Raw genomic sequence first — 12,201 nt, 5'->3', positions numbered from 1 at the left:
ATGTAACTTGGGCCTTGGCTATACTGCAGCTACTGAAATGGAACTAAGACTGCGCTCCCACTATACTGCTGCTTCGGAATTGTTCCTGGGGCCTGTGTAGGCTGCTACAATGACTTAAATGGAACTAAGACTATGCTCCTCCTATACTGCTGCTTCGGAATTGTTCCTGGGGCCTGTGTAGGCTGCTACAATGACTTAAATGGAACTAAGACTGTGCTCCCCCTATAATGCTGCTAGTGATATGTTAGTGGGGCCTGTCGCTAATGCTACGGCTGAAATGTTACTAATTCTGGGCTCTGCCTATACCGCTGCTAATGGTATGTCTCTGGGGTGTGGAAACAGAGGCTTCCCAAAGACATGATGGCGGCAAGGCCATTTCCCACCAACGCTGTTACTGTTAAGGTGCATATAACCACGGACACGTGGAGAGGACACGTAGTGCCTCCAAAACATCCCCCGCCACGGCCCACTTAATCCTGGCCACATTCCGAAAACAAACAAAATAAAACCGCGCTACTAGGTCCGCAGTCACCACCACATTACCACCAACGCGGTTACTGTTAAGGTACATATTACCAGTCTGACTGGGGCATGCAGTGTTGGCCGGAGCCCACCTGCATTAAGCATGACATTACTACCTCAGCTGTGTTGGGCAATGCAATGGGATATTTCTATGTACCGCCGGTGGGTTCCAGGGAGCCACCCATGCTGTGGGTCCACAGGGAATTATAAATGCATCTGTTTCCACTTGTAAAGAACCCCAGTCTGACTGGGGCATGCAGTGTGGGTCGAAGCCCACCTGCATTAAGCACGACATTACTACCTCAGCTGTGTTGGGCAATGCAATGGGATATTTCTATGTACCGCCGGTGGCTTCCTGGCACCCACCCATGCTGTGGGTCCACAGGGAATTATAAATGCATCTGTTTCCACTTGTAAAGAACCACAGTCAGACTGGGGCATGCAGTGTGGGCCAAAGCCCACCTGCATTAAGCACGACATTACTACCTCAGCTGTGTTGGGCAATGCAATGGGATATTTTTGTGTACCGCTGGTGGGTTCCAGGGAGCCACCCATGCTGTAGGTGCACACGGAGTTTAACCTACATGTGTCCACTTGTAAAGAACCCCAGTCTGACTGGGGCATGCAGTGTGGGCCGAAGCCCACCTGCATTAAGCACGACATTACTACCTCAGCTGTGTTGGGCAATGCAATGGGATATTTTTATGTACCGCCGGTGGGTTCCAGGGAGCCACCCATGCTGTGGGTCCACAGGGAATTATAAATGCATCTGTTTCCACTTCTAAAGAACCCCAGTCTGACTGGGGCATGCAGTGTGGGCTGAAGCCCACCTGCATTAAGCACGACATTACTACCTCAGCTGTGTTGGGCAATGCAATGGGATATTTTTATGTACCGCCGGTAGGTTCCAGGGAGCCACCCATGCTGTGGGTCCACAGGGAATTATAAATGCATCTGTTTCCACTTGTAAAGAACCCCAGTCTGACTGGGGCATGCAGTGTGGGCCGAAGCCCACCTGCATTAAGCACGACATTACTACCTCAGCTGTGTTGGGCAATGCAATGGGATATTTCTATGTACCGCCGGTGGCTTCCTGGCACCCACCCATGCTGTGGGTCCACAGGGAATTATAAATGCATCTGTTTCCACTTGTAAAGAACAACAGTCAGACTGGGGCATGCAGTGTGGGCCGAAGCCCACCTGCATTAAGCACGACATTACTACCTCAGCTGTGTTGGGCAATGCAATGGGATATTTTTGTGTATCGCCGGTGGGTTCCAGGGAGCCACCCATGCTGTCGGTCGACAGGGACTTCACAATAGGGAGTTGTACCTGCCTGTGTCTATGAATTAAAAAGCCCGGTCTGACTGGGGCATGCAGAGACACCTTGACAGAATGAATAGTGTGTGGCACATAGGTTCCCCATTGCTATGCCCACATGTGCAGCTCCTGATGGCGGTGGCACAGGATTCTATTTCTCATTGCTTCTGTACAGCATTGTGGGCTATCGCCCCGCCCCTTTTAAAGAGGGTCGCTGCCTAGCCGTGCCAACCCTCTGCAGTGTGTGCCTGCGGTTCCTCGTCATGGCAGACGCACTTCTAAATAGACATGAGGGTGGTGTGGCATGAGGGCAGCTGAAGGCTGCGCAGGGACACTTTGGTGTGCGCTGTGGGGGGCGGGGGGGGGGGGGCGGTTGGGCAGCATGTAACCCAGGAGAAGTGGCAGTGGAGTGTCATGCAGGCAGTGATTGTGCTTTGTTGGAGGTAGTGTGGTGCTTAGCAAAGGTATGCCATGCTAATGAGGCCTTTTCAGAAGTAAAAGTTTTTGGGAGGGGGGGGGCCCACTCTTGCCGCTATTGTGGCTTAATAGTGGGACCTGTGAACTTGAGATGCAGCCCAACATGTAGCCCCTCGCCTGCCCTATCCGTTGCTGTGTCGTTCCCATCACTTTCTTGAATTGCCCAGATTTTCACACAAGGAAACCTTAGCGAGCATCGGCGAAATACAAAAATGCTCGGGTCGCCCATTGACTTCAATGGGGTTCGTTACTCGAAACGAACCCTCGAGCATCGCGAAAAGTTCGTCCCGAGTAACGAGCACCCGAGCATTTTGGTGCTCGCTCATCTCTAATGGGCACTAATGCCCATTAGCACTTTCTCGGCTTTATTTGCATGCAAATGAGCCTCCAGCAGCTGTATGCAAAACTCAGCATGTGGTCTGGACTTTGCACTCAGCTGCATTGTCTTTGCAAGGGCTGGCATGGGCTGTCAGCTTAATACAATGTAATCAGAACACAGCGTGCGGTCTCTGCTATCTCTCTTCAGCTGAACAATGGATTTTATGCTCACCAAAATTTGTTTGAATAAATTTTGAGTGATAACCGTTGAGTGTAAATGGGGCTTAACCTATCTGTAACTTTTACTCCAGGGAGTGTAGTTATTGTAGTCATGCCAAATTTGTATAATTGTCTTATGTTTGTTCATTTGCATTAAAGAAACCTGAGTTTTAGTGGGAAAAAAGTGTTTTCAATTTTATTATTGAATTATAAAGGGACAACAATGGAAACTGTTGATCATATTTATTTATTTGTCCCACTAGTGATTTTTGTAATTTTAACATTTTCAGTTCATTTAACACCACTATAGATCAAATCATTGTCACCTATTAGTGAAAAACTTGGTGCTCACTCCATTACTGTTGGCCTTTGTTAGGCCTCCAGTTGTCATAACATCTCATGACCACCCCGCAAAGTTGTTGTGGGTACCATTGATGAGTTGCCAAAGATAATGCCTTCCTTTATTTAACAACCTTGGGAGATATGGTTTTAGAGGCTACAGCTGATCCCTACATGTACCTCACTATGTGGAAAGAGGTTAAAAGAATAAAAAACTAATGATGATAGCCAACATTATACTGGAAGATGAAATAATATAATGAGTTTTCTGGAGAATGTGTAGATTCATAGGCTTTACCACTGAGATGGTGACTATGAGATCTGAGTTGCTGTTACATTGCCATACAAATGTGTTAATGTGTTACAAATGAAAATATTCTGCTACCATTTTCTCAGATAAAATGCTTTTGAACTTCATATTTCACTTTCCTTTTTTTCTCATTTATTCCAAGCTAATTAATTGCAAATAAAACATCACTTAGCAGTCTGAAATGATGAAATGGAATCTGAAATGTTGATTTCTTCTCTCTTGTTCCCAGAGGAGGTGTAACACAGACATTTTGTGTGCAGGGACAGCTGTGGCAATGTGCAACATCATTTCCTTGAAGTTAAATTCTGCAATTAATTTCTTCTTGTATTTCCAATTAACTAAATTGCTAACCTTGTTGTGCAAAGTAGAAATGCAATTGTGTAACCGCTTCAGGCGACCTCAGGACGAAAATTGAGATAATTAAATTAACGGGCTGCAAAAGCCAATGCTTTTTAGTGGGCTGATCAGTGTTGTCAGTTTTTATATACCACAGAGAGCAAAAAAAATCCTCCTAATCAGAAGTGAATGCTCTAAGTCAGGTGGCCAATGGCAATGGGATTGAGTGATATAATGAATGAAAATGGATGAAAATCTAAATATTTAACTTTTATATTAAACACACTTTGTAAGTAGCCGTACAAGTGCTTAAGCTACTGTGAAGAAAATAGTAGCTAGACAAACACCCATAGCAATATACAATGCACAGAGAATCTGGCATTACAGGGAAGTTCATTAGAGGCTAGGGTTGCATAGTAAAGTGGCGCCACCCATGAGTTACATTGCAGGATTAACATTCAGCTACTTCAATTTTTTCCAATGTGGAAAAGAGTTGTAAGTAACCTTAAAATGATAGCAAAAATCAAACTATTTTGGAGTAGTTACAATTTTTGCATAGTTGAGAATCTGACTTGGTAGGGAAGTTCATTGAAGGCTAGGGTTGCATAGAAAAGTGTCACTACCCATGAGTTAGGGCTCCCACCCACTGGCGTTTTTTTTCTCCACTGCGCTGCGTGAGTAAGTGAAAACTCTTGCAGAGCAGTGCGAGAAAATCGCTGGGATATCGCTGCGACAGTCTTTTCAATGGGGCCAGCGGCAGCAGCGCTAGCCCCATTGAAAAGATATGGAGAATGCTGCGGACTTCTGCCACAGCTGTGACAGCAATAGCAATATCTTAGCTATTCATGAATGAATAGCTAAGAGCTATCTGTCATTGGCTGAGCGCTCAGCCAATAGCTAAGCAGTAGCTGCTATTGGCTGAGCCCTCAGCCAATCTGCACAGCCCTTTCAGGAGGCGGGGATTTTTAAATCCCCATCTGCTGAAAGAGCTCAGTAGCAGTGCCGGGGAGCCAGCCAGAGGACGCAACTGACAGCAGGAGAGGTGAGTAACATTTTTATTACTTTTTAACCACTTTTTTATGATTATCGGGGAAGGGCTTATATTTCAAGCCCTTCTTCGATAATCATTCTGCGGGGCTTGTCAGAAACCACTGCTTTCAATGGGATCGGCAGCAGTGCCGATCCCATTGAAAGCAATGGGATAGCATGCCGCTGACTTCTGCCAAAGCTGTGACAGCTGTCACAGCTGTGACAGAGGATTTCTTCATCCCAGCGGTCCCCACGGGGATGAAGGAAACTCCTGCCACAGCTGTGACAGCTGTCACAGCTGTGGCAGAAATCCGCGGCATTCTCCATATCTTTTCAATGGGGCTAACGCTGCTGCCGCTGGCCCCATTGAAAAGACTGGCGATGTTGCAGTGATATCCCAGCGATTTTGGGATATTTGCCTGTGTTTTTCTCGCACTGCGATGCGAGACTTTAACTTTAGAATCGCATTGCAGTGAATGGGAGCACTTACATTGCAGGATTACCATTCAGCTACTTCATTTTTTTCCAGTGTGCCAAAGAGTCATATGTAACCTTAAAATCATAGCAAAAATTGCATGGTTGGGAAACATTGATGTCCACTTGCAGTCATGCAATTTCACCCAAATTTCCCAATAATGCCATGTTCTGGTAGAGCCCTAGCCTAATTATGAACATCTTGACTCACTGGTTCCTGTTCTTGCAAATATGATTTTACTAAATTTGGATCTTCTCCATAACTCTATTTCAAATTAAACAGTGCAGCATTCAGACAGCATTGTATGTATGCTAAAGCCCCATTTACATGTAAATAGAGATGAGCGAGCATACTCGTCCGAGCTTGATGCTCGTTCGAGTATTAGGGTGCTCGAGATGCTCGTTACTCGAGACGAGCACCACGCGGTACTGATCTCGATTAAACGAGCACTGACCTTTGAATTCAATGGAGCCGACAATACAGCCGGCTCCATTGAAAGCAATGGGCTGCTGAAGAGCGCGGGATGAATTTTCGGGAAGGGCTTAAAAATATAAGCCCTTACCTGAAAATCATTCTAAAATGTGTAAAAAAAAAAAAAAAAATTATACTCACCTTTCCGCTGCAGCCGGAGTTCAGCCCCGTCTGGCCGGCAGTTCTCCTGAACTGCTGTGAGTAGTATTCAGCAGCCGGGGATTTAAAATCCCCGCCTGCTGAATGAGCTGCCTCTGATTGGTCACAGCCTCACCAATCAGAGGCAGCTCTCACTCACCCATTCATGAATTCATAAATGGGTGAGTGAGTGCTGCCTCTGATTGGCTCAGCACAGGGACCAATCAGGGGCAGCTCTCAGCTGAATGACAGCTGAGAGCTGCCCCTGATTGGTCCCTGCTGCTGAATACTACTCACAGCAGTTCAGGAGAACTGCCGGCCAGACGCGGCTGAACTCCGTCTGCAGTGGAAAGGTGAGTATAAATTTTCTTTTTTATTTTTACACATTTTAGGATGATTTTCAGGTAAAGGCTTATATTTTTAAGCCCTTCCCGAAAATTTATCCTGCACTCGCCGGCAGCCCATTGCTTCAATGGGCTAACATCGTTCTTCTCTGCTACAGCTGTTACAGCTGTGGCAGAGGAGAACGATCTTTATGCTGACAGTGCCGGGGGGGGGGGGGGGGGGTCTCACTCTTGCCACTATTGTGGCTTAATAGTGAGACTTCAGAGCCCGAAATGCAGCCCTCCATGTTGCTCCTTGCCTGCCCTATCCATTTTTGTGTTTTTTACATGACTTTGGTGATTTGCTAAGATTTTCACAAATGAAAACCTTAGCGGAGCACCAGTCATATACAAAAATGCTCGAGTCGCCCATTGACTTCAACAGGGTTCGTTACTCGAAACGAACTCTCAAGCATCACTGAAAGTTCGACTCAAGTAACGATCACTCAAACATTTTGGTGCTCGCTCATCTCTACATGTAAACACAATCTTTTGAACAATGGAAAGATTGACAGTTTTAGCGATCATTTTGAATAAAGTTTTAATAGACACTAGTGTCCAGTAACACTTTATTAGCTTCAATTGCATGTAAAAGGGCCAACGGGAGCTGTTTGCAGAGCACAGCATAAGGTCTGAGCTCTGCACACAGCTCCATTGTTCTTGCAGAATACAATGTAATTTCCAACTCCCGTGCAGAACACAGCGTGCGGTCCATGTTATCTTCTCTCCAGCTGAAGGATGGATTTTAAGTTCACCTTAAAATCATTAATCAGCTGAAAAGTAAACAATGGCAGCATTTACATGCAACAATGATTGCTCATATGCCATCGTTTAAATGAATTTTGAGCGATAATCATTGCATGTAAATGGACCCTTAACTCCATGTATGTTACTTTGATTGCGGAGATAATTATGTTTATTTAATTCTAATTCAGTGGTTATAGAAATATTGTAGCATGCTCACCTGAGCAATATAATTTTAGTACAATAGATACAATCATTTAGTGATAAAAGAAAATGATTTTGTATCAAGAAAGCTTTTCATTTTAGTATAAAAATATGACCAATATCCTGTAAACCATTTGCTGGAACATTGATGAGATCTAGCTTTGAATGAATGCATACCACTGCACATTGATCTGAAAGTTCAGTAGTTATGCTTAAACATTTTTGTCTTTTCCTAGCCATATATAGACCTACATATGCTCATTATTAGGGCTAAATGGCGATTTGCGTCATGCATTTGTTGTGAGGCTCAAGGGTTGTACTGCAGACAGAACATCAAAACATCTCAAACACCACACTATTATTACTTTGGAGATGGCTAAAACTCACATTGTTGCACTGATTCACTCTAATCTTGATTTTTGCAACTAATTGATCATGCCTGTGATTTCCCACAGGAGCGAGGATTGCTCAATGGAGGTAGGCAGAGCAGGCTGGAGATCCCTCGCGGCTGCTGCCTCCATTCACAGTAAACATAAATGAACAACAGTCTGTCTACATTGGCTGACTGTTGTTTGATTTGTATGCCTGCAGAAAATTATTGTTCATTGTTTAGTCGCTGCCAGCTTTTACACTGAACAATTATTGTTCAGAATCCAGCGATCCGGTAAGAATCTGAACTTGTTCAGTGAAAAAAGCCCCCAAGTCCTTGCAGAAAAAGAATGAGCAACTTTTTTTTTTTGCATTGAGTTTCCTTCTCATGCATTTAGAAAGCCTCCTACTTGGTTTGCAGTCTTTCCTACATTCAAGTTTCTGACTCATGGGCATTCTCAGCAGCAATCAGCTGGTCTTTCATGAAAAATGCACAAGGTCAGCTCTGCCTCCCCTCTCCTATTTCAGATGCTGTTTAGCATAACCACACACACTCAATGCTATACAGCTCTCTCCATCCTCTCTTTGAGTAGCTGCTAGTTCCCCCTCACTGCTGATAAGAGTAGAAAATTTACCCAGAGTGAATTACAGCCCCCTGTAATAGTAGTTCTCTCTGCCCTCTGTCCTCCTGATCTCCCCCATCATCCCTCAGCATTGTCATAAAGCCCTATGTAACTAGCTCAGTGGCAGTGAATGCATATTCACAACAGAAGAGAAAACTTGGGGAGGAGCTGTCAGTTTACTCTGATGGACAGAATTTGGTAAGATTTCAGTCTTTCAGTCTGTAGTGCCTTGGAAAACAATACAAGCATAGAATCAAAAAATCAGAAATTTTACTAAAAACCAATTGCAAAAAGTTCTCATTTCCAAAAACACATTGATTTAAAAAAAAAAAAGAGTACAAATGTGTACATAGCGTTTAAAGAATATTGTGACTTACATTAATATCTTCCAAATCTAAGAAGTTTAATATTACTCCATTTCGTCTCCAGATGATGGGAGGACGTAGTGTTCCATGAATTCCACAGGTTAGCACAGTACTTAATCCAACAGTTACAGTTGTCACACTGACCTCTTTATCCGGGTCAAGTGTGAGCTGGACAACCTCTGAAAAGAGAAAAGAGGGAACAAACATTTTAATATGAAGTTAAAGAATGAGCCATCATTTTTGGTGGAATAAGGAGAAAATAGAGTTATTTGAGATTGAGATAATAATTGTAAACATGTAGTATATGGACAACATTATGTGGACACATGGACTCCTCATATCATTGTGTCATATGAGTTGAACATCTCTTGGCAAAACCATTAACATCAAAATTTAGTTTGTCTTCTTCTTTTACTGCTACTATAGCATGGGCACTTCAAACCCAAATGTATATGCTAGACTACCATATGGTGATGTGGATTCAAGAAACTCAAATGTCATTGTTCTTAACTACACTCCAACTAACACTTGGCATTATGCATGGTGATCTCAGATTTTTGATCCATTCCTTGGCTATGGAGACACAATCTGTGAAAGTCCTGCCAGGATGCTCTGGTGTTGAGCTATTTTGAGTTTCAGATACATATTGGAACTCAACAGTGAATGCTGCAGCTGAGAACAGGCATTATATTACATTGCATGCATTATGACAGTGCTACACTGAACTTTCTAGAATGGTTGTATGCTTGTTTTTATGTGTCTATCAGCAATTGACTCATAGGATCGTAAACTTGGAAGGGAACTACCGTGTCATCTGGTCCAACTCCCTCCACAATGCAGGATTCACTAAATCATCCCAGATAGAGGTCTGTCTGGCCAGTGTTTGAAGACTTCCATTGAAGGAGGACTCATCCCGTGGTAACCTGTTCCACTCATTCATCACCCTCATTGTCAGAAAGATTTTTCTAATATGTAATTTGTGTCTCCTCCTTTTCAGTTTCATCCCATTGCTTCTAGTCTTTCCTTGTACCAATGAGAATAGGACTGATCCCTGTGCACTGTGACAACCCTTCAGATATTTGTAGACCGCTATTAAGTCTCCTCTCAGCCTTCTTTTTGCAAGCTAAACATTCTCAGATCCTTTAACCATTCCTCATAGGACATGGTTTGCAGACCACTCACCATCCTGGTAACTCTTCTCTGAACTTGTTTTAGTTTGTCAATTTTTTAAATCGGAGTTCCCAGAACTGAACACAGTATTCCAGATGGGGTCTGACCAAGAAAGAGTAGAGGGGAATAATTACCTCACATGATCTATACTATGCTTCTTGTAATACATCTCAGAATTGTGTTTTCCTTTTTTGCTGCTGTTTCACACTATTGACTCATGTTCAGTCTGTGATCTATTAGTATAACCTACTCTTTTTCACATATGCTGCTTAGCCTTATTCCTCCCATTCTGCATGTGCTTTTTCATTTTTGCCCAGATGTAGGACCTTGCATTTCTCCTTGCTAAATACCATTCTGTTACTGGCCCCCACTGGTCAAGCTTTTCTAGTTCTTTTTTGAATCCTTTCTTTCTCCTCTCTTGTGTTATTATTAGGGATGAGCAAGTATACTCGGTAAAGCACTACTCGCTCGAGTAATGTGCTTTAGCCGAGTATCTCCCTGCTCGTCCCTGAAGATTCGGGGGCCGACGCGGGGCGGGGAGCAGCGGGGGAGAGAGTGGAGGAACGGAGGGGAGATCTCTCTCTCCCTCTCTCCCGCCCGCTCTCCCCCGCTCCCCGCCGCGACTCACCTGTCAGCTGCGGCGGCTCCCGAATCTTCAGGGACGAGCGGGGAGATACTCGTCTAAGGCACATTACTCGAGCGAGTAGTGCTTTAGTGAGTATACTCGCTCATCCCTAGTTATTATCCTTCCTAGCTTTGTGTCATCTGAAAATTTGATGAGTTTCCGCTCATCTAGATAATTTATAAAAATGTTAAATATTCTTTCACTTGGATGTGCAGCCATTTATGACCACTCTTTGAGAACAATCGCTCAGCCAGTTGTGAATTCATCTAACATTTGCCTTGTTGATCCCATATTTGGTCATTTTTTCAATAGGAATGGAATTAGATACTTTGTCAAATACTTTACTAAAGTCATGATATACTATACCTACCTCATTTCCCTGATCATCCCAGTCTGTGATTCTGTCATAGAAGGAAATTAGATTAATCTTGCATAACCAATTTGTTACAAATCTCTTCTGCCTCTGGATAATTATCATGCAAGTACTTGCATATATGCTGTTTAATAATTTGTTCAAAGATCCTGGTATAGAAGTCAGGGTTCTTTCACACGAGTGTATATCGGCCGCCATTTTCACGGACAGCCAATATATGCTACGATGTGAGGATAAAAAACTTGTGAATGGGCGCACAAATCTAATGTCTGTGCACCCGTTCAGATGGCATAGGCCCCGGTGCATATACGCCGAGGCTGCCATGCCGTCGAGCCTTCCCCTTCCCTCCCTCTTGCCGGCTCACCTCCTCTCTCCTCCCCATTGGCTGATTGCAATGGGAGGGGGTGAGGTGGAGCTATGCACCACCCTGTCCCGCCTCCTCCAACTGCTGGCTGTGGACAGGGGGTGGGGAGGGGGTGGCACTTAGCTCTGCCCCCATCCCATCCCTTGTCCGCAGCCAGCAATAGGAGGAGGTGGGACAGGGTGGTGCTTAGCTCCACCCTATCCCGCCCCCTTCCATTGGAATTAGCCAGAGGGGAGAAGAGAAGAGGGAGGGAGTTTAGCAGTCACGCTGCTAAACTCCCTCCCACCTTTGTTCTCCAGCCACTGTCAATGGCTCCCATATGAGTCCATGCAGTGGCCGATGTATTCCGGCCCAAAAGATAGTTCCAGGATAGTCCCAACGTAAAAACGCTTTGCGCTATATTGGCCGGCCGGGTGCTTTTACGTTGCGGGAATACGGCCATGTGATCTGATGCATTCGAATCCAATGCATTGGCCATATATTGGCCGACTGGAGAACTGGCAAGCTGATATATGCTCATGTGCTCATTATTCCCCTTTTTAAGTTAGGGACAACATTTGCCCTTCTCCAATCTTCTGGGACTTCTTTTGTTCTCTCTGAGTTTTCAGACATTACAGTTAGTGGTTCAGCAATTACCACTCCTGCTTCCTTCAATATCCTAAGTTGTAATTCATCTGGATCTGAAGACTTGCATTCAATTAAGTTAGCTAAGTGTTCCCTCCCCATCTTTTTGTTCATACATACAATTAGTCTGACACTTGCCCTGCAATTTTTGTTAACTGCATTATATTCTACTTTATATGCCCCCTTCTTTCCATTTGATAAACATTTTTCCTTCCTTTTTAGCATGTGTTTAAGTTCTGTGTTCATCCATCCTGGTCTTTTTAAATGCTTCCCATTCTTCCCACAGTTGTTAACTATCCCTTCATTTAGGGATAGTGAACAACTGTGCATTGAGAATCTCATTTCGTTAAATTTCCCAGCCATCTTGGGCTTTTGCATTCTTAGGCCGCCTGCAGACGAGCGG

The 12,201-nt window shown here is 44.2% G+C and overlaps 1 protein-coding gene across 1 annotated transcript in view; it reads right to left on the bottom strand.

Annotated features, from left to right (window-relative positions):
* Positions 1-12,201, bottom strand: part of FSTL4 (follistatin like 4) — an 846,999-nt gene that overhangs the window by 114,113 nt on the left and 720,685 nt on the right. The window contains exon 6 of the mRNA XM_066591052.1: positions 8,655-8,821. Within this exon, the coding sequence (XP_066447149.1) occupies positions 8,655-8,821 (167 nt within the window). The remainder of the gene's footprint in view (positions 1-8,654; positions 8,822-12,201) is intronic.

This window comes from Eleutherodactylus coqui, chromosome 2 (assembly GCF_035609145.1).
Source record: "Eleutherodactylus coqui strain aEleCoq1 chromosome 2, aEleCoq1.hap1, whole genome shotgun sequence".
Lineage (NCBI taxonomy): Eukaryota > Metazoa > Chordata > Amphibia > Anura > Eleutherodactylidae > Eleutherodactylus > Eleutherodactylus coqui.
This window is presented reverse-complemented; position numbering and strand designations above follow the sequence as displayed.